Genomic DNA, 22972 nt, shown 5'->3' with positions numbered 1-22972 from the left:
AGGACAGAGATGATTCAGTTTACAATGGCACAATGGGAAGTGAAGTAGACCTTGAATTTAGCACTTGGAAGTCAACTTTATAGAAGGAAGTCTTGACATCAGATTTTATAGTAGAGGAAATGTGTTCAGAGAAAAACAAACTAACAAACTTTCTCTGTATGTTGAACTCTAGGTTGGCATCGTGGGGCGGACTGGCGCTGGTAAAAGCTCCCTGATCTCTGCTCTGTTCCGCCTGGCTGAATCTGATGGCAGGATTTCCATCGACGGAGTTCTCACCGCCGAGATCGGCCTGCATACCCTGCGCCAGAGAATCTCCATCATCCCCCAGGTATGTATGTTCTCTGCCCTCCCACTGCCCATTGTAGTCTATTGGCTAGGCTGCATTGTATAGCACGTCTTTAGTTTGTTCAGCATAATCCATGGAAGGCCTTCGATCGGACATTTTTTATAGTACACATGACATGACTATGGAAGCTTTAGAATTGCCAAACAACATTACCTCAGTCATTTGTAGAGCGTTGAGTAGAAACGTTAAAGCCTGAATGTGGGAGTTTCAGGGTTCTCTGACATGATCCATTATATATCTTTGGCATTCATCAGACATGATGCACATTCAGTGGGGTAGGTGAACTTCCATTGGTAACCCAAACTCTCCCCCCTTTGAGGTCTGGCCTGCTTTTTTACGTCACTGTTTGTTTCAAAGCAACAACAGGCTGAGGAGAATTACAGTCGTCACTCAGGGGATTTTGGAAAGTGACACAAACGGATGCCTTGAGACAGTTTTTAACTTTTATTTCCTCTTGTTGAAAGTGATACAGCATTAGGAAAATGCCACCCCCTGGGTGAGTCAGTGCTCTGCGGCGGTGAAGACTCCCACAGCCCAGCTCTGAGAGGAGAGCAGAGCAGAGTAGCTCTCTACCCTGTCAGTGACAGGAGATTAGCCCTCTACCCCCGAAACATCAGCAAAGCTGCTTAGAAGACTTCTCTACCCATCCCCATCCTCACAGTCTCACAAAGGCCTACCAACATCATTTAGCCCAAGTGTTGAACATTTCACACACTGCAGCCAAGGTTTCCCCAAAACAAGTTAATTTAAGATTTTTGGTGTGGCTTTGATGGGTTTCTATTATCAATAGTTTACCAGATTAACTTTCACTTCTGTATTACAGCTGGTTATGTTTTACCACTACCTGAGTTATGTCAAGGTAATGTTTTCCTATTGGATGCTGCTCGTTCTGACAGGGGGACAGCCAGTTGCATCATAGGGTAAAGCTGCAAACGGGGTGGGGAAAGAGGGGGCATATTTAGATGACTTCTGTTCTGAACTCATAACTGAAACGTTGGCTTATCTAAGAGGAGCAGCACTGTATCTGTACACAAACCGAATAGAGATGATCTATCAGGTTCGATTATTGTCCTATTTTTCCGCTGTAAAAATTCAAGCATGAAAGACGCAGAGTATGATTTGCTATTACTTATATTACAAGGATTGGATTTCTTCTGCTTATATTCCCATTTTTCACAACTTCCCTTAGAAACGGAAAAGGTCATTTGAACCCCCCCTCCGTGTAAGTGATATTCACTCAGCCTTTTAAATGGAAAATGACTTGATATAAGATGCTTGTTGCCCTACCTTGTGATGTGGAATTCTCAGATTCTGATATGTATTCTATACATTGCCCGTGTGAACTTTTATTCTACAGCTTCCCCCAGATTTGATTATGATAAACTTTTATTAGTATATGGCATTAAAAAAGAATCCATTTCAGGTTCTATTGAAATCTCAGGAATGACTTCACAGTTCAAAATGAATTCGGCGGCAAACAGAGGGCTTAGAATTGTTGGAGCACATAATCGGTCTTTGGAAAGCTGTGCTTGAAAGCAGTTTTTCCAACTTAACATTGAATCCTCAATTAAAGTGAGTCACAAAACTAGTTTGAATTGGGACTTGAGCTGGCTTAATGACAAGGCAGTCTGCTGGTGGCAGGGGTAAAGCTCATTGGGAGTAGAGAGGTGGAACAGTTTTTAGGCTGTAGAGAGAAAGGGATGAACTCCTGAATGCTTAAAATTCACAGCTATGTTTTCAAGGAATCTGCTCAAAGTTAAACACTTGCCATGGGTTTCGAGACTGACACAATGGTCTGTGTGTGCGCGTGTGCGTTGCCTTCTCAACCTCATGTTAGTGGTGCTGTCACAGTGTTGGCGCAGAGCCTATGACCTGCACCAAAGCAGCCAACGGGGCATGGGTGATATGAGTCACTCTCACACAACAGTATTCTTCTAACCACGAGACATGATTATGAGGATCACAACAGCAGTACACACCTAGTGAGTCTTTCCAGTCACTGTGTGCTCTACTCCTGTTCCGGGCCGTATCTCGCAGTTGCCAGGTGAACGTTCTTCTCTTGATAGGTCAGATTAGCGTCTTGAGTAAACTTGATTTATTACCGCCTTCCCTCCACTGCATTGTGGACTGACCGTTCCTCCATATCCTCCTTTATCTCTATTGCTACGACACAGGCCTATACAGACTCGTTAATGTTTTTTTAAATGGTCATTATGTCCTTTTAAAGCCTCATAAACTCTGTTGTGTGTCGCAGAAGAAAATCACTCAAGTATTTACTTAGTGATAAAACAATGAGGAAATGATCCTGTGGAAATGTAATATAGCTTTATATTGTTCTGGGAATGCTGTGACGCTTTGTTTATGGCTCGAACGGAGAGTCCCCTGTAAGTTATTATTTTATTTTTTTAATCGCTTTTACGTTGGGCTAGGATTTCTGAATAAATATCTTCTAAAGAGACTTGGCATGAGGACATGTAGCTGTGCTCCTGTTTGCCAGGTTTACAGCAAACACAAGGGCATGCTGGAACAGTGCCTTCGGAGTGGCGAGCTATTTTGACTGCACTATAATAAAGAGCTGTATTTGCTCTCTTAAGGGTGGTTGTATGCCTGAACCTTGATACAGGTGTGTAAGCTCACTGTAAATACACAGAGCTCCCACAGAACTGCTCCAAGCTATTTAAAAAAAAAAAAAAATTATAGCTTGGAGAAAAGTCAGCCAACTGAAGGACAACTCCTTTTTACTCATGCACACATTTGTCAACTAAAAACTAGGGATGTTGATATAAACTTTTTAAACTGTAATTTAGAGAGGGCACATCTAACTTCATGAATTTGAATGAACATTGTGAATTTGTATTTATTATTTATATATATGTATATATTTGAGAGATTTAAACGTTCATGACTATAGTTGACCTTTTTAGGTAATTTGAGAAATGTTTGATTGTGTTTACAGGCACCTTTTCTATGTCCAGACAACCTCTATACAGATCCTCTGCTCTCAAACAAGACCACAGCACAAGCTACGGTTCTCCAAAGTAAAAAGATCAACTTAGCGTTGGCTAGTGGGCCGGAGCCGAGTGTTGAATCGGGCTCCTGAGTGTGGCATTGCAGGCCCCATTGTGAACACCTCTCCCTCACACATAGCGCCGCTCTATACAGCCTGTCTTAACCCTCTTCAAACGTGTCCCCCTCGTCATTATCCTAACTGGCCATGGCCTTCTCTTTCTATATCCATCCGTCCCCATGCAGGACCCGGTTCTCTTCACGGGCACCATGAGGAAGAATCTGGACCCTTTCAGCCAGCACACAGACGAGGACCTGTGGAATGCACTGGGAGAGGTACTCCAGCTTGGGCTCTGAATGCTTCCCCCTCAGAGGCCCATGGGGGGATCCCTCTGTCCCCCTCCACAATGCTGCCATTCAGCCTCCCTGCTCGCCACAAGTCATGGAGGGGAAATCCCATTAGGGCCGTGGGGCCCAGCTCAATGTGCGGCTTGTAACTGGGAGCCATTCAAAGTGCTGGTGGAGATGTGTTGTGCTGCGTTTGCCAGTTAGGCACTAGAGGATGAAGGCAGGGTTCCCCCACAGTGAAGGGCTCCAGCTCCTGCTCCCCAGTCTCCCCACTCCTCAATGGGTTTGCTGGCCTGGGTTAAAGCAAGAGGCTGGTCACAAGGGAGCGGTGGCCAAGGTCATCAGTGGACCTGGCCCTGCATTGTGCCAGCCGGTTAATGGGTGTGTGTTGGATGTTTTTTTTAAGATACCCCCCCCGGGAGGCCTTTTTACAGGGGTAATGGAGGGTCCCTGCTTCCTCTCCTCTCCCTGCAGGTGCAGCTGAGGACCGTGGTGGAGGAGCTTCCTGGGAGGCTGGAGACCATGCTGGCTGAGTCAGGCTCCAACTTCAGCGTGGGTCAGAGGCAGCTAGTCTGTCTGGCCAGGGCCATCCTCAGACGGAACAAAATCCTCATCATTGACGAGGCCACCGCTAACGTGGACCCCAGGTGAGAACACTTTGAACACTTTGACCCACATATTTGTGCTAGTTGTCATTGTAGTGTTGTAACTCAGTCCCATACATCAGTATATTCCAATTTTAGGACAAACACATAATATAGAGGTAAAAATATCAAGGTTTAACACCTTGATGAATAAAGGTATGGCCCCTGGTTCTCTGACAATGTAACTCTATCCCATTTTACTTTACTACAGCTGCACATACCTGGCTAAGGATTAGTCATTGTTTTGATGTGTAAAGTAAAATCCCTGCCCAGGGGTGTGTCGGAAGAATGTATTGTTTCTGCATGGATGCTGAGGTATTCTCTTCCCCTGCTCCTTTAGAACCGACGGCCTTATCCAGCAGACCATCCGGGAGAAGTTCAGGGAGTGTACTGTGCTCACCATCGCCCACCGACTCAACACTATCATCGACTGTGACCGGATCCTGGTGAGGCCTCCCTCCAGTGTTAAGTAACCATGTGGCTAGCACTGTGTGTGCACATTTTCTTCACTGAGCCATTCACAGTACACTCAATATGAAATAGCTTGCACATATTTCTGCTTCCTACTATGCAGTAGAGGTCTTCACGGATCCACCTGTACCCGAGACCCGATCCAGAAACCGAGCAGGTCCGGATCCAGAATTCTAAATAATTTCATGGTACTAGGTCAGATCTAATATGATTGTTACGGGTCTCGGGTATGTTGTAATTTTAACTGACTTGTCCGGAGAGACCCATGCAGATCCGACCGCGACGGGGAGAGGGAGAGACTCTTTTTACATGTAACTTGTTGTTGTTGGCCAATCATAAGTCATCAAAGCGACAATAGGCTACAGTCATAGAACCTCCGTGTGGGGAAAAAGGTTTGAGATATTTAATCAATGGATTATATATATATATATATAATCAATGGAAGATGGATTTAAAGTGATGGAATTAAAAGTTAAAGGAGAAGGATAGGCTACAAAGACCTAGAGCCAAAAAGTATGCTGCTACTTTATATTCTGAATGGAGTTGTTTGTAACTGTGTGGGACGAGAGCGTGTATGCAGCCTCAATTATCTTAACTTCTCGCAGTTTGTTGCAGTCAAGACAGGTGCTACGTAATCATATTGGATGATAAATAACCTAGCTATTAGTCTACTATAGCGCAAGTCAGCTTTGTTGGTTGCACAGCCCCTGGTAGAGCATCACCTCTCTGTACCTCATCTCCCTCGCAACTTTCTCAGCTCTGGTTAATAAGGTAGCTTACAATTGGACTTTTCTGTTGCTCCCTCACTCGGATCGGAACGGGTCCGGATCGGACCAGATCTTTACGGAATGGGTCAAGTTGTCCTCGGGTCTGTTCGGGAACGGGTCTCTATATTTACTGAATTCATTTATGCATACCGGGTCCGGATGGGGAAGCCCCAGGTCCATTTTGGAACGGGTCCAACTTTTTAGATCTGTCAAGGCCTCTACAGTACAGTATCTAAGATCAGATCAGGGTCAGACTTTACAACCAGCCCAGTCAGTGAAGTACTAAGAGTTTAGCTCTAAGTAACAGCCGGTCCCATTACTCCCTAATCTCACCCCCTCTTAGTGGGGCCAGGTGGGCAGAGACTGAGAGGTGACCAGGCCAGCCCGTGCCCCCCATGCCCTCGTGCCAGTTGATCTTTGGCCTCTTCCAGCCCACTGCCTGCAGAGGTGCCAATTAGTGCCATTTGTGGCAGCATTTGTTTCCTGTCCTCCAGGACACTGGCTGACCCGGTAAATGGCTGTTGAGATGGGCAAGAGGAAAAGCCAAATGTCACACAGCGGGAACGTTTCCACACCTGTCCCCGTGTCAAACGCCCCCAGATTGTCACGCTGTTAGATAGAACAGACTTGGGACCCACCTGAATTGCCTCGTCCAAGTGATTAAGCGACACCCCTGATGAATGAGAGAGTTTTCTTGAGTAGGAAACTCTTTGGCCTGCATATGTTCTACGGAGCTAGCTAAGGTAGAGAAATACAGTGTTCTGTTGTTCACACAATGCTATGTGTTACTGTTCCAAAATGTGGCTTAACATGTAACAGCGTGGGCTTTGCCTATTTTCAGAAGATCTCACTCATTTGAAAGGGAGACCGAATGTAATGCTAGGCCTTTATGGAGCTCCTTGAATAAGAGCTATTCTTTGCCTGTTTTACATTGCATGTGATGACAGAGACACAATGGTAATTTTCTGAAGCGTGCTGAAGGTGTGATTGTTGCCTTTGACACAGTTGAGGACCACCCTTGCGGTGCTGAAATGCATGCATGGATAAATGCATGGATAACCTTGCTTAGGCCTGATCTTCTGTCTGACACTGTCAGCGCACACGTTCACAGCAGCTACAGCCCCGTCAGGCAATAACAAGCCCTGGTGTTTGTTGTTGGCGTGAGTCACATGAAATGGATGGTTCCCGAGACAGCAGAGAACTACTGTTTCTCACTCGACCTCTATTGTCTTGTGCAGATCACTCACCAGTGAAACAGCTGAAAGGCTAGTTTTTAAGTATTAAAGTATATAGGCTATGTGGCTCACGCCCTACTACGGTACTCTCTCCTGTGTCTGATTGCAGGTTCTAGATGCTGGGAGGATCCAGGAATACGATGAGCCCTACGTTCTGCTTCAGAACCAGGAAGGAGTGTTCTACCAGATGGTCCAGCAGACAGGCAAGGCAGAGGCAGCCTCCCTGCTCCATGCAGCCAAACAGGTAACCGACCCAACCAACCCCGCCCTCCTCCTTTGTCCTAACTCAGTCAGCACTCTGAGTGCACACAGCTACAGTCACCCTAATCCTTATAACACACGCCTTATAACAACTGGCGTCCCTTTGCCCAAAACAACAGTCAGTCGTACACACAAGGGCGTTCTGTGAATATTTGTACTGAATGTGTGTAATACTATTTATGTAGCTGCATTTCTATATTCTATACCATACGTTTTAATTTCATGCGAAAAATGTCCCTTTTGTCATTTTACATTGACTCTGATATTATCTAATGAATCGTCCGTGTAATCTATTTCCAAAAATGTAATTTTGAAATCATTTCAGAGATCATTCTAGAAAAGCAGCTTTCTTTGCTCTTTATCTATTTTGAAATATTGGGTTTTAACTTTGTCTCGATTTGGGATAAACTTCCTATGGGGATTACTGTAATAGAGCACATCCTTATATATATTTTTTGCTTTGAAATTCATTTGTGATGTATTTCCCCTTCAGCCACTCTCCAGATAAGGGCTGGGTAGCTATTCATCGTTCAATTCCATTTTTATGTGCATCTGTCAGGGACTACAGATACGATATTGCAACTTCAAACAGGTCTTTGTGAAATAAGAAAAAGTAGGCATCATTTCATTTTCTCTCTGTCCCTGGTACAAATTTATCAGGAGAACTGTATCTCCCCAGCCACAGACTGAAATGGGTAAAATACTGATTTCAAAGACTCAGCACACTGTCGCATTATTTGGTATCGTCTTCTCCTGCACAGTGGCGGATTGGTAGAGACATTGTTCAGACCCTTACGTCTCCTTTCTTTATTGTGGGCTGCTCTCTCCAGATCAGATTACTCCAACTCCCAGAACCGCTCTCTAGCACCACTTATTAAATACTGAGACGTCTCACAAACCGAGTGTGAACTTTCTATAGTTGTCAGTCAAGGTTTAAATACATTAAATCATCTGATACCAACCTCTCGTTCCTTTTGTCTGAGCAGAATGACAATCGCTGAGTTGGGAGTGTATCTGATATTGTGGCTAACCGTTTTCACCTGTTTTCCCCTCTGCGTGTGCATTCGTGTTGCCAAAATACTTGGTTTGTCATAGCCTCTTTGTGCCGGCTGGAACTAGATAAAAGGACACCTTTCGGCTCTCTGTGGAAAACAACAGTATTTCAATAGCCATTCTGAATGAGTGTTTTGTATGTATCAAGATAATTTTGCTTTAGATCTTGTATCTGTGATAAATTGTCATGTTAAACAGCATAGTCCGTAAGAATCCAGTGTGTTTGAAGTCTACGTTATTGTTGTGATTATCGCCAAAGAATTTCAAAGTTTTTACGAGACCAAAATAACCACTTTGCGTGCTCCTGTGGGAGACAAATTCCTCAATCCAGTCTGAGATCCATCCTAAATCAGCCATTCACAGATTCTACCTCAAACGACAAGCTACAGTAGAATCTGTGTGACTCTGCTCTCCTTATTACCCTTTCAGGTTCACATGAACAAAAGCCATTCCAATGTGATCAACGGACTGACGGACCTGAGCCCGTCCGAGGGGAGCTGTGTCATCTTTGAGACGGCCCTGTGACACCGTTGTTTGACCTTTTCACCCCTGTAATGTGGCCCTCTGTGCTGGCCACACCATGAGGATGCCTCACACACTGTACCAAATATTATCCAGCTCTTGATTTCACAATGCCTTCTTCAACACCGCTGGCAAAGGTGTGGCGATCAGGCGTTTTGCTTTAGCACTTTTCAATTATATGGGGCAGTGCCCCACCAGTTATGGTTTGGGTTCATATATTTTTTTAAATACGCAAAAGTGTTGAAACAGGGACAAAGTAGGCCTACTGGTTTTTTTTTGTGTGTTTTTGTTAAACTCACCAGCCTTGCCTCCTAATCTGTCAATTCGCACACTATGTCCTTCTCATCAGAGTGCTGTGTGGGTGTTGACCTGTCAGATTCATGAAAATCACAGGGCACACGAATTGGGCATGACGCACGTCTATAGACTCTGATATTATTTTAGCAAACAGGGTAAGAACTCACTCCTGACAGACCCAAGCAAAACCTCTTTGCAGAAACATTGTAGCAGCCTACACCTAAACATCAGTGATCTGACATGCTGTATCAGTCTGAGCAACTGTAGGCCCAGCCTCCATCTGGCTTGGGTAAATGAAGTGGTAACGTTCACAGCCTAAGCCAATTTATTTGTGTTAAGAGAAATTGTGAATATGATCAAATTTGGAATGGAACTTTTTTGGGGGGGGGGCAGTGGCCATTTCAATCCCTGGACCTACCCTACAGTGTTTCCAATGGAAGGAAAGCGGTGAGAAGCAGTGGGCAGTGGAACGTTTGGGGGTGACGAGAGCTGAACAGGGCAGGACTAAAGTTGGGCAAATCGTATCACGACGCGAGATAAGTTTGGTTGTTTTCAAATCAAAATCCCCTGCCTAATGGAACAGCCAAAGAGAAGGCTCAACTTTCCTAACTGCCATAAATTCCATATCGTCTGCCTTTCACTTAAACAATAGGGATAAACACAAAATATTAGTTTTAGGCTTAGCCTACTGGAATTCCTTACATTCTTGTTGTTTTCAGTTTTTAAAAAATTGCCTGGGGCGACTTTAGAGCAAGCTCAACTTGCCCGACTGCTCAGTTCACTTGCCCCAGGCAATAGGGCAACCCTTAAGGTCACTGCTATAACTAGGTTCTGGAGTTTTACCTGGTTACAATCAGGAGAAGAAGAAGAAATTCCCCAGCACTCTGGGAGCTGTGGTGTCACGTGATCAGCATACATAGGCTATGGGTCCATAACTGCCCAGGAGCAATTGTTTGAAGCAATGTTTGCCTTCATTAAAAACAGATGACTGGTTGTGTTGTATTGATTGTTTTGCAATATTTGTTTTTGTATGTATGTGTGTTGCATGGCCCCCGGGGTAGGATTATTCACAATCCTGCATTTGGTTGCATGTAAAGATTTAGGGGTGTGGAGTGTTTACTGGTGTAAAAAAAAACAGTAGTTTATACTGGTTGGATACACATTTTAGGTTATTCCGAGTAAAACCTACCTAGCTGACAGTGGGTTTGACCAGTACGTTAATAGTTTTAAGTCAAATTTGATTTTGTACTTAAAAAAAAAAAGAGGATCCACATGTCTTATTGTTTTCAATAATCATTGTGCCTTGATCAGAATATCGATCCTTTATAATTGCACTGTTTTCATTGATTTGTCTTTTAAGACCAGATTTGGTCTTCTTGCACTCTGAGTAGAATGACTATTGCTACCTCTGTTTTTGGAATAAAGCAGGTCAGAAGTAGTTGTATTGTGTGTTAGCATGTATACTGGATGACCACTCAAAGAGCTTATGAAATGATGCGAAAGGCATGAATGCTTCTGAAGAGAATCATTGTGTGTACTGTCGACAGTTTTTCCCCGCTCTGATCATCTGAGCTGTGTATGCTGCTTATGTTGTATGTATGCGGTTCTGGAACTATAACCATTGATCCACTGTTTCAGTCTCTGGGACTACAACCAATCAGATGATTGACTCTTAAACTTGATCAATAAAGCCGTGCAAAAAATCAAGACATCATATGACCGGTAAAGATGCAATATGAATGTAATCCAACAAATAAAAACTGTATTAGTTGAATACTTAGACAATGAGTATTGTCTTAGCTTTTTTTATGATCTTGCCATGAGTCAATATACAGAACAAAAATATAAACACAACATGTACAGTCTCTGTCCCATGTTTTAATGAGCTGAAATAAAAGATCCCAGAAATTTCCCATACGCACAAAAAGCTTATTTCTCCAAATGTTGGTGCACAAATTTGTTTACATTCCTGTTAGTGAGCATTTCACCTTTGACAAGATAATCAATCCACCTGACAGTTGTGGCATATCAACAAGCTGATTAAACAGCATGATCCTTACACAGGTGCACCTTGTGCTGGGGACAATACACGGCCAATCTAAAATGTGCAGTTAAGTCGCACAACACAATGCCACAGATGCCTCACGTTTTGAGGGAGTGTGCAATTGGCAAGCTGACTGCAAGAATGTCCACCAGAGCTGTTGCAAGTGAACGTGATTTTTCTCTACCATAAGCCACCTCCAATGTTTTAGAGAGTTTGGCAGTGCGTTCAACCGGCCTCACAACCGCAGACCACGTGTATGGCATTGTGTGGGCGAGCAGTTTGCTGATGTCAACATTGTAAACAGAATGTCCCATGGTAGCATTGGCATTACAATTATATTTCATCAATGGCAATTTGAATGCACAGAGATACCGTGACGAGATCCTGAGGCCCATTGTCATGTCATCTCATGTTTCTGCATGGTAATGCACGGTCCAATGTCTCAAGGATCTGTACACCATTCCTGGAAGCTGAAAATGTCCCATTTCTTCCCATGGCCTGCATACTCACCAGACATGTCACCACCTATTTAGCATGTTTGAGATGCTCTGGATCGATGTGTACGAAAGCGTGTCCCAGTTCCAGCAACTTGGCACAGCCTTTTTAAGAGCAGTGGGACAACATTCCACAGGCCACAATCAACAGCCTGATCAACTCTATGCGAAGGAGATGTGTCGAGCTTCATGAGGCAAATGGTGGTCACCAGATATTGCCTGGTTTTCTGATCCACGCCCCCACCTAGAGATGCATATCTGTATTCCCAGTTGTGAAATCCATAGATTAGGGCCTAATGAATTAACTTCAATTGACTGATTTCCATATATGAACTGTAACTCAGTGAAATTGTTGCATGTTATGTTTATTTTTGTTCAGTGTACAACCTGTCATACATAACCTTGTACTTTTCTTTAGATAAATCCAAATCTTAAGTTGTGTGAATGTCGTATCACCTCAGGTACCTTACCCGTAGTTAGCAGCTGTGTCGAGCGGTCTTAGCCCTGACACCCCCAACACAACAGGCTGTAAGTGGTACAAGGTCAAACCATACACATAGTTGAACAACATTTTCACAATTAAACATTCTTAGTTTTTACCTTTTATTTTAATCATCAAGGAACGTAACCAAATATGTTATAATTTAAATATACTATTATCTCTTCAAATTAGGAGAGGTACTTGACTCTCCTCAAACTGAGAGTCGTAATCATCCCAGATTTGGAGAGGGGTGTCTGTAAATAGTTATGTCTAAATGGCAGTATTTAGCCTTGGTTAAGTAGGCTCTAGAAAGGAGCCGAGATGGTGGGTTCGTGAACTGCAGGCCATTAGGTGCTTTTAAAGCTGACTGATTTACACAATTCATTAACGGCAGTGAATTTTCAGCCTCCGTCATATTAAATGGTTACTTACTCTCAAATAGACCCAGGGGAGTTGAATTGTTGGGTTGCGAATAGATTAAAGTTTACATTGAAACAGAAATTGAATTCAGAGGTAATCAATAACATAATGGGCCAGTGAGAGGAGCCGGCTGCCTGAAATGAAATTTCCATATTTTTAATCTTAATTTTCCACTCTGTTTATCTGACAGTGTGGATGTGCAATCCAAACAGATAATGAGAGAGTGGGATATTGACACTGCGATCCTCTGGAGTGCTTGTTTCAGTGATTAAACGCTGTGATCTGTGATTACTTTGTGTCTGGTGTCAGGCTGGTGGCCAGGGCCCTGGGAGGGCTTCGGCGCACAGCAGCTGGAGCAGCCTGGCTCTCCGAGGTGCTAATACACCTGACACAGCGTTGACAGCATTCACAACCTTTCTGGGACTGCAGCGCACACCACCCACCACAATAGGAATACTCGGGGCACAATCTACAATTACAGTCAGCGCATATCCCTGTGCTCGCCCCTCGATAACGTCCGCCGCGAGAATGGCAACAACAAAGTTTGCACAATAAGTATTATTAACCTGATATCTTCCACGTTTCACATAATAGGGGCAATTTTTTAAGACATATCTGAATAGGTGGGAAATAGCAATGCTGTCAACGTAGTGCTGATGTAGCTCTAATAAATAATAGCCTTCTGAGCAACAGGAAGAGAAACCTATCCGGCCACACAATGAAGTTAATCCAAAAGAAATCAAATAGAAAATCAGAGTCAGCACAATGAGGAGGCAATGAATGACATGATGGGTGAATTCAGACTGTGTCAGTCAGCCCGTCTGCATTTTAAGAGACATGATATGGTGGTTGCTGATTTTAAAGAGGCGTAAGACATTCTATTCTGTGAAAAGGTGTTTCATTATCAATTGAGTGAAAACATAATGTAACAAGAAGTATCCATAACAAGAGAAAGTACTGCAAATTGTGGGAAGTTGTTTTGTTAGGGCTAATAAAGAGCTAGTCACGTGGCCATTTTGGATTGATGGGACAATGTATTTGTAACTTTTTATTGTGCCAGCATTTTCTTTTGTGAGGGATACTGCTGTTTGACAAATGGAAGCAAATTGCATGGTGTAGAGGAGTGAATGGCAGGGAGTTGTTGTGTCAAACTTTGTGCTGAAAGACGACGTAGCGAGAGCCGCTGGTTTTTGTGGGCGGCTCAGACCTGACTGATCCCAGCATAAAGTACTTGTTGAAGAGAGGGAGAAAAGGAAAACAGGATTTTGACAGGCTGTAGTGAAATTAGGAGAAATGACTATGGGGGCTTTGTTCTTCCCTGGTGACATGGGGGAGAGATTGGGAGTCTTGAGGGATTCCCCTGAGACGGTGTGTTTAGCTTTTCTAAAGCGCCAGCAAACTGAATATCTGATAAGTTCCCAAGGCCTTTCATGACTGTCTGCTCCGAAAAACAAACAACAAATGGCACCTTTTAAGAGACTTGCTCTGACACTGGATGAAATATGATACGAGGTGGCATTATATCTTGTTAGAAATGTTTTGTTTTTCCCCGTGTTGATTCCTGTCTGTTAGACTAGAATTATTACCACACATGCTTGTTTTTATTTTCCCTGTAAAAGTTAAACTCAAGTGGCACTGAAAAACTGGGAGAACTGTGTGACTTTAACTTTCTCAATTTCCTCTCAAATCTTTGTAAATAAAATGGTTAGTCTTCACCCCAACACTTTTAATCAGCATGTTTTGTATTCGTCTTGTGTATATAAGGGAATAGAATCCAAAAGGTTGAAAACTTGAAAGGTTTGACATTAACACGGAATGCTTCCATTAACACAAACGCTGACTATTATTGTTTATGCCACTTTGTCATCACTTCCCTTTCTATTAGGCATACCATGCTGTCTCAGCGGTTTTCTCCTCACCCCTACCTGACCTTACTAAGACCGGGATACTAGTTACACCTCCAATTATATAGCTAGGTGACATGTGTACTTGTCTGAAGTGCAAAGGTAGGCTCTCTTGGCTGCTGTATGCTCTGTTACCCTAAACTGTCTTTGGAGAGAGCCTATCTGTCAAATCAAGATGAGTCATTTTTCATCGCAATTTCATGGAAATTAATCAGATGCAGCCACCACATTTTGTAATCAATACCACTTTGTAATGCATAGTTATGAAATTCCAGGACTGCATCATTTATTTAAAAAAAAAATGTGATCTGTACAAAATTTGAGAGGTCACAATACTCACTCAATTGTGAGTTTCATACTTTTCCCCAAACTAGCTTCATGAAGTAGCAACTATGAATTTAAAACATCACATACAAAGTGAGCCTTATTATACGGTGTAAAAAAAGAGGAAGATACTTTGGAAAAACAAACGGTTTTAGAGTGGCAATATTCTCTACCTGGTCCTGTTGCTTTGAACTGGCTAAGCCTGTGGCCATGTGAAAGGCCACCAAATAGGAAACCCTTTGTGTGCTTTAGCTCTGAATCCTGTGCATGCTCCGTCACCTTAGCAAAATGCTGTCTGATTTGTCTGCTGCGAGAGAGGAGAGCAAAGTGGAGGGCTAGACAATAGGGAGGGCTTATCTCATCAGTAAATAACGTTACTTATTGCTTAAAGCTTGAGGGAATGCTTATTGGTGATGTCATCCTTTTGTAGAAGATTGATGGAGCTTGAGGCAGGGTGTGTGTGTGTGTGTGTGTGTGTGTTGTGTGTGTGTGTGTGTGTGTGTGTGTGTGTGTGTGTGTGTGTGTGTACGCATACACATGGGCCCATGTGTGTGTATATGTGTGACAGTCTACAAGTGTTCCCTGTTAAACTATATATTACTTTAAAAGTGTGAAATGTATTTTAACTTGCTTTTAAAATGAAAGGTTTTCCTGGTAAATCTTTCCAAATTTACTTCAAAGTTCCATCTGTCGAGGGCCTTTTAATCAGGACCATGAGTGGTGATGTTCTGTGCATGTAAACGTGCAGCATTGGGTAAAGGTGCAGACAGCTTGTGTTCCCTGTTATTGTTGGCCTCCGTTTACGTCAGTCCAAGGGCCCAGTGTGTCTTTTGGGCTTACTTTCTCATCATTTTTCCTAATGTAGAGACCCACAGGGTTGGTGGCAGGCCCACAATGGCGCCGTTGTATGGTCACTGTCAGCTCTCTCAAATAAGGCTTCCTGTTCATTAGACTTCTTTTCACCTCAGCACAATGCGCCGGCTTTGCTGCAATACTGAGTCGACGCCCATCTCTTCAATGCCATGTGAACAGTTCTAAATGGTGTTTATGCAAGCCATTGTTAACCTTTTGTATAGTCAGTCTTAATGCACAGTGATTCGTCTGCTTTTGTGGCCTGGGATACATTATCTTGCCTGTGTGGCTTCAGATGCATGCCTAGTCTTTCAGCCAGTAAACAGTCAGTCTAAAGTTAACTCCCCATGGACAATGGTCTAGATGCCTGATAAAGTGGGACAGAGTATACTAACTGGGCTGTTTCGTGTTGCTCTGCAATTGCTCAAACAACTTCCGTTTGTCCATTCGTTGCTGTTTTAAACTGTTGTTTTGTATCTCTTCTCATAGGATTTCTCATATTCTTATTTTCACGTTATGTTATTCCAAAAAGGAAATAGCACATTGTTCATGTAAATGTACAGTTGTGCTTTTCACAAAAGTTTATTTTGCATAAGGTATTTAGTCACTTGCTTTGATCTTGCAGTCTTGTCACTGGAAATGTGATATGTGTTTAATACCGTGACATTGTTAGATTATCGTGACGCTATCTGCTGAGACGGCTGTCACAGAATGCTCACACACAGGATGGTGTGATATCAGCCTTGTGTCTTTATAATGCGTCTGAGTGAATCTGAAACAGTAATACAGATGGACTGCAAGCTAGATAATCTGACAAGTATTACAGTCACAGAATGAAAAGAAACAGTCAAAAACCTTAGACCCCCCCCCCCCCAAATGAGTTTATTGCCTGATAATGTCAAAATATTAGTCTTTAATGCCAAGAAAGGGTATCTGTTGCATGTACACAAGTTTCTTGCTAAATCAATGCTACATCTGTTTGGAAGTGAAAGATAGAAACTGAAAGTTTGAAACGGGAGAAAACCAAGTAAAAGAAACTACTTCTCCGAGCACCGGTCTTGTGTTGATGTCAATGTGTGCTATTGTTGCCAGTTGAACGAGCCCCTTCTCCCCAGTCCCCTGAATTTGACACAGTAAACTGAACTAGCCCTGTCCTCGGCTAACTTTGTGAGCTCACAATGTCTAAAGTGGCCTGTTATGTGGAGGTTTGTGCGCGACACTTGGGAGACATGATTTTTTAAAGTTGAGTCAATTTGGATGGAAAGATAAGCTTGTGTTCTTTTGTGCTCCTGCGGAGAAAGTTAGATCCAGTTGTTATCTGTAAGGAGAACAATTCTTTTGAAGACAAAAAAAAAACTTTTGAAAAATGACACGGAACAAGAGTGGACAGCGTATCATGGTCTTAATCTGTTGGTTACATTGTTCTAGAGAGCATATGCATCACCCCCAGTGTGTAACCGATAGGCCTATTCATTCTCTCCGTGGATAGATGCACAAAAGCAGAAAATATCTGCAGCACGGATGACATTATACCCAGTTCAAAAGCATTCGCTGGAAAAGTATGCAAAAGTCCCCTCCATTGAAAAAAAATGCTTTTAATGCCGGCCAATGATTACAGGTGAGAGATGGAACTGATATTCAGGGCCATTATTGTCGGGAGATGTGGTATGTTTGACCCCCTGCAGCATCCTTTACAACCTAATCTGGCCCAGCCAGACCCCTAAGGAACGGAATGTTATGATTGCTCTCAGTGACTTAATGGACACTGATACAATATTGTCACGCTATATACCTAGTTAGGTTACTCACCCTGGGTAGGCATAAGAAGGTGTGCTGATAGATATTGTAGGACAGTGCAGGAGAGTCTCTGTGGAAGTTGGATGTATTTACAGTATGAATGTGCTGTGACAAAGTGTGGTATTCCTGTGGATTGTTTTGAATTTTGTTTTTCAAGCCATTGCGTGTGGTGTCTAAAGTCGTGCAACATCCATTATCAAGTCGGGTGTCTTCCACTTTGATTTAATGAACTCGTGTGTTGTGGTGATTCCCTGTCTGCTGCTAGAGCCCTGGAAGTGTGTTCCGTGGACTGAAGTAGGAGTGTTGACTTGTATCGCTCCTGGCTGATATTTTCATTAACAGCCATCTTATCAATTAATGAAATAATCTGTCACCTGCCCAGTTTCCAAAGTAATGTCTTGTTTCTCATACCAGTTAATTGAAGAGCGCTGTGCTACATACTAATGCTACGTACATCGGAATAATCCGAGACAATGAACCTGTCTCTCTTATGTACCCCTCAAAACCCTCTTAATTACACTCAACCGAAATAAACCAACGCTAATTGAAATGTGAGCATCCCAATTTGATTGCGGAAAAGTGCAAAATCACTAATGTTTTGTTGTTCAACTATGATCTGTTAGCTCATGGCCATTTAGCATCTCCCAAATGGATCGTTCTTAGCGATGCAACAGGGATATAATGGGAAGAAATCTCTTTACCGTGGCTACACTGAGGAGACAATGTATGCAACCCCTCCATTGATTTGGACAGTAGCATTAATATTCACACACCTCCAGATAATCATGGGACTGTCTACATGATTTGTTTTCATTGATTAAGTGTCATTTCCCCAGCTCCTCACGTCATGGTTATTAATATTGTTTGCATTGATATTATATCCACGTTAACAACAATTCCACCAAGTGGGAGAAATTACTAGACACATGCAAAATAGCGTCACCTCTATGGCGCTGAAACCGATAGCTTTAATCAGAGTCACTTTTGATCCAAAATCTTTAGCATTTGAATCAATCTTTGTGGGCAGACCTTTTAGCCATATGCATATTTGACCAGCATGGTTTTAAAGAGGCAGTACCACACTGTCAGGGTTTTGCTAATAGTTTAGCAAATCGCAAATCATTGTAGGCATGGCAATGAGGTCGCATGGCCAAGTGATCACTTTGCTATGCAGGCTGTACTACCGACAGCTTAGGTTGCCTAACAACGGTAGTCAGTTGGTTGAAGGTTTGATTGATGCAGGTATAATGGGATATAGTATACTGAAAACAACTTGGCAGTAATAATACACAAACCGGTATACCACGTACATGCACCATAATACTATCTGTGGGCTGTGAGGGAAATAGCTAACAAAAACCGATGGTAGTCTTTAGATGGTGTTCTAATGTTCGTCACAGCCTGTCTGTTGCTGTTTGCCTTTGCGTGTCTGATTGATAATTCTGACATGTTCCTAAAATCAGCCTCCTACAGTGGCACTCCCACCAACCACCATGGTGATTAGCTGTCTGGTAAGCTAACAACCAGAACACATGAACACACCACAAGCCTGATGCAACCCAGTACAATGCCAACCTGTTTTCTTCTGAGATGTACCCCACACAATGGAACATCCTGCTATGTTCTATCAAGGCCTATATGTCAAGACTTGTATTGTTAGTTACACTGGATATGTTCTTACTCCTTAAGTAATGGCTTTAACTTCAGTGTATATTCAGTTTCCACCCAATGTCAGACTCTTTTAACAGCAAGGCACAGTTCTGTTTGTTTATTTAGTCTTGTAGTTCTTTTTGGGGGGGGGGGGGGCTAATTTCCTACAATTCTACACATTTTGCCATGGGGCAAAGCAAAAATGTGCCGTTTTAAAGCTCATTTCCTGCAATTCTACACATATTGCCTTTGGGCAGAGAGAGGACCCCCCCCTGCCTTGCGGGGGTGTGCAGTATGCCAGTGACTACACCTGATTTGATCCTTTACAGTAATCCTTTACAGTAATCGAAAAGAAAAGCGTTCCTCCATATGGTAGGGTGTACTGGGTAGACTATCAGAGCTGTCAGAGGCAAAGTGGTTTCAGATAATCAAACGGTGCCAGAGGCTTTCTCAGTGTCTTAAGGAGTATTAGTAGTGTTGCGAGTGGCAGAAGGTTATCAGTAGCGTTAGCCCCTTCTGTGTAAAGCCAACCGGTTCAAGTAATCACACTGACCTTCAGTCTGCTCAGTCTTGTTATCATTGGTCAGACCGGAATGGTTTCTATGGGGGAAAATGAAAAAGATGACTGCTGCCTGAATACTTATACACTCAGAGATACAGTTTGTACAGTAGTCTGTCTGCACACTCACATAGGAATACACACAGTTGTGTACATAACAGGGCCACAGAACAGGGCAGGACAATTTAGAGTGCGAGAAGCTAATAGTGACAGCACTTCCTGCATTTTAACGCTGTAGTTGTATTACCACAGAGAGGATGGAATAATTCAAGTACAAATCCATATGATGTGTTTGTTCAGCTTGGTGTACTTTACCTGGTATTGACCTTATGGAGGAATCAGGCCTATCGGATCTCCGGTACGAGGCAAAACTAGCATGGGGCTGACGGGTCTTATCACGTACCTCTGAAAGTAGAGTAGAGGTTTCCTGGGAAATGCTGCAATTTCGATTTAAAGATTTTGCCAGCAGACCAAACTATCTGTTCTCTCTATTTCTAAAAGCATTGATCATCGGGGCATAGCCAATATGGAGTATAATCCATTCCAGAGTCTATTCTATGGGTTTCTTATGGAAGCATATTTACTTAGGGCAGTCATGCAAATTATTACTTACTGCCCTGTAAGCTGATAACACAAATTAGATACCCATTAAAGTTGAACAATGTATATAGAATTAAAAAAAGATTGCAAGTGATACCTGAAGGGATGCTTAAGTCATATGGTATTAAATATGCCTCATGCTTGCAAACTTTAAAAGTGGGGAAAGATGTTTATCCCTGGCACTGTAGATGCATAATGGTAATCTCCAATGCACAGAGGCAGCTGCTAAGTGGAGGGTAGCTTATGAATACAAATGATTATAGGGACTGGGAAACATACTCACACAAAGCAGTGACACACCACTTTTTTTATCAACAACCCTGCAAATGTGCATATGTGTCCACAAGAGAACCTTCAAAGTATCCAAAAAGCGAAATTTATGGTTACAATGCACACACGATTTGCAGGGTTCCATTATGAGCTCCAAAATTATTGGGACAATGACATTTTTTGTGGGGGGGGGCTCTGTACTCCAGCACTTTGGATTTGAAATGATACAATGACTGTCAGCTTTAATTTGGGGGTATTTGTATTCATATTGGGTTAATCGTTTAGCACTTTTTTTGTACATAGTCCCCACATTATAGGGGACCGAAAGTCATTCTTTCTGTGGAGAATAGAGTGTTTCTAAACATTTGTACATTAATGTGGATGCTACCATGATTACGCATAGTTCTGAATGATGAGTGAAGAATGATGAGTGAGAAAGCCACAGACCCTTGGGGGTATGATATTTGCGTGTCTCACTGTGGTGCGTTCTTTTTTTTTTCTCTTTTTTTTGTAGACTAGAAACGTGTTTAGGAGAGTTTCTTAAAAGTTTCTATTTTCTTTGGAGTTTAAGACCTGACCTGAATTTGGGTTTGAGAGGTGAACAATAGAGTTGTTAATTCGATCCTGCCACCTGAGGGGCCTGTGAAATCAGTGCTCTTCTCTGACAGCTACACCACTACTCCACTGGGGCTCCACCTGCACACAGTCACACTCCTATCAGATGTACCACTTTAATTAACGTGCCAAACTCCTGCTACAAGTCCTCTCCGAGGTGGCTGAGTAAATGTAGTGCAAGTTTAAAAGGTGACTGGAGGAGCTGCTAACACGGTTTGGTGGGGTTAGACAAGAAGCGGAGTGCCTCAGGGCTCTATTAAGGAACCCCTGGTAAATACCCATTTAGATTTTTGTCTGTTTTCTTTTCCCAATTTCTGCTCTACCGGCTCCATGATAGGGATTCATCTTAAAGCCTCCTTTTGTCCGGGGGACGGTGGAGTCAGCAGTTATTCTCTAACTGACGACTTTGAATGCGGTGCTGTGAAAGTGATGAAGCTGAAACACAAAGGCAAATTAAGGGTACAAAAACACTCGCCATTGTCCCATTGTTGTGGGTCACAAATCGTCGAGTAAAAGCCACACAGCGTGGTCAAAATGTATTCGCCTCCATCCCTCTCTCCCTCCCTCCTCTCTCCCTCTCTCTCTTTATATTCATTAGATTCATTATAGGCCACAAAGGATTGCCAACAAAACAGCTTGTGATTTTAGTTGAATCCATCCCCCTCTGAGGCCTGCAGGGAAATTAAAGTAGGTGACTACCACTGGAGGGGGAGCAGCCTTGACACATCTGAAGCTTTCAGTGATGCTAATAGCCAAGCGTATCCAAAATACACAAGAGCTGACCCCAAACAGATTGTGGGGGTTTAAATCATTAGTTTGCAAATGAAGCAAAAAGTAGATGAGGTGAATGTAAGAGTCAGCCCCCTCTGAACCTTTGATTAGTGTTTGTAAACGCCCCTTTTTCTTCACACTCTCCCGCCCACAACCATTCCAGAAATTAATAAAGGAGACATAGCAACACTTTGGAGGGGAAACGCTTGCATCTCAAGCACCTGTTAAACAAATGCACTTAAGGCTGGAATCAAATTGCAGGCAGGTTCAAATTGCTACAAAATCTTCGTTTAGATGATGTCCCCCGGGGCCTGCTTATTACTTCTGATTTATATAACATTAGTTCTGCCTCGCAAATGTGCTACATTTCACCTCACTGAAATATGAAGTGCTTCGATAAAGAGCTACAACAGATTCTCTCATTAAAAAAACCTAAACCTTTTATGCATTCATTAATTGAACTTGTGGCGTGCAGCACTGACACGCTGAGAGCTCTCCGCCTGTGCCTTTGGGCTCTGTACAGTGTAGGTTGATGCTGTTAGCAGGATGCTGTGGTTCATCTGAAGAGGATCGGGGAAGCAGCAGTGAAATCTACAGCCTCTACACTGCTGGTGATGCGTTGGATCCTATTTTATTGTGGCACGTCTGTTTATCATATAGCAGGTCTGAAATTTGTTGCGCAATCTAACTACTTGCATCGTACCTTTTGGTTTGTAGTTTAAAGTTTCAGGTTTGAAGCGCAGACAAAACAAAAAAAAGACTAGCAATGACCTGCCATGCTGGTGTGAGTGGAGCAATTCAGGGTGCAAGCTGTAAAGGAAGCGCCACAAAGGCATTTCAATTGTAGGAGTCCCCCTATTGAGTCTGCATGTTTCAGTTACCAGTCTGTTTTATTCTGAATTCTTTTCGATGTATTTACATTTGGACCCTGCCAGAGAGGGACAGTCTATTGATTTATTGTTTCCTGCTTCCTGAGAGTGGCATTAAGAGTGCACAAGGCCATCCATCTCCCAGCCCTGCTCTGCATCACTCCTGCATTGTGTCCCCTGCTCACTGGGCTCTGTCTCAGAGATAGGCCCTGCCCAAATATCACAGGGACCCCACAAGAAAAGGACCCCAAGCTATAGGCCTAAGAGAAAGTGCTTGTGCATAAAGTATCCAAATCTGAATAGTGTCCATGGATCATTTGCTTCCCACAGAACACTTTCTTTTTGGGGGATGGGATTCATTTAATTGCTCCC

At 42.9% G+C, this 22972-nt stretch overlaps 1 protein-coding gene across 6 annotated transcripts in view; it reads left to right on the top strand.

Moving 5' to 3' along the window:
• Positions 1-10863, top strand: part of LOC135519428 (ATP-binding cassette sub-family C member 4-like) — a 49592-nt gene extending 38729 nt beyond the window's left edge. For 3 of the 6 annotated variants that reach the window (XM_064944644.1, XM_064944643.1, XM_064944647.1), the window contains 6 exons: positions 173-328; positions 3599-3688; positions 4175-4347; positions 4685-4808; positions 6927-7061; positions 8561-10863. In XM_064944644.1, the coding sequence (XP_064800716.1) occupies positions 173-328; positions 3599-3688; positions 4175-4347; positions 4685-4808; positions 6927-7061; positions 8561-8656 (774 nt within the window). In that variant the 3' untranslated portion in view covers positions 8657-10863. The other 3 variants (XM_064944645.1, XM_064944646.1, XM_064944648.1) reach the window with 3 other exon arrangements.
• The last annotated feature ends 12109 nt before the right edge of the window (positions 10864-22972 follow it).

The sequence above is a fragment of the Oncorhynchus masou genome, chromosome 29 (assembly GCF_036934945.1).
Source record: "Oncorhynchus masou masou isolate Uvic2021 chromosome 29, UVic_Omas_1.1, whole genome shotgun sequence".
In the NCBI taxonomy this organism is placed as follows: Eukaryota; Metazoa; Chordata; class Actinopteri; order Salmoniformes; family Salmonidae; genus Oncorhynchus; species Oncorhynchus masou.
This window is presented reverse-complemented; position numbering and strand designations above follow the sequence as displayed.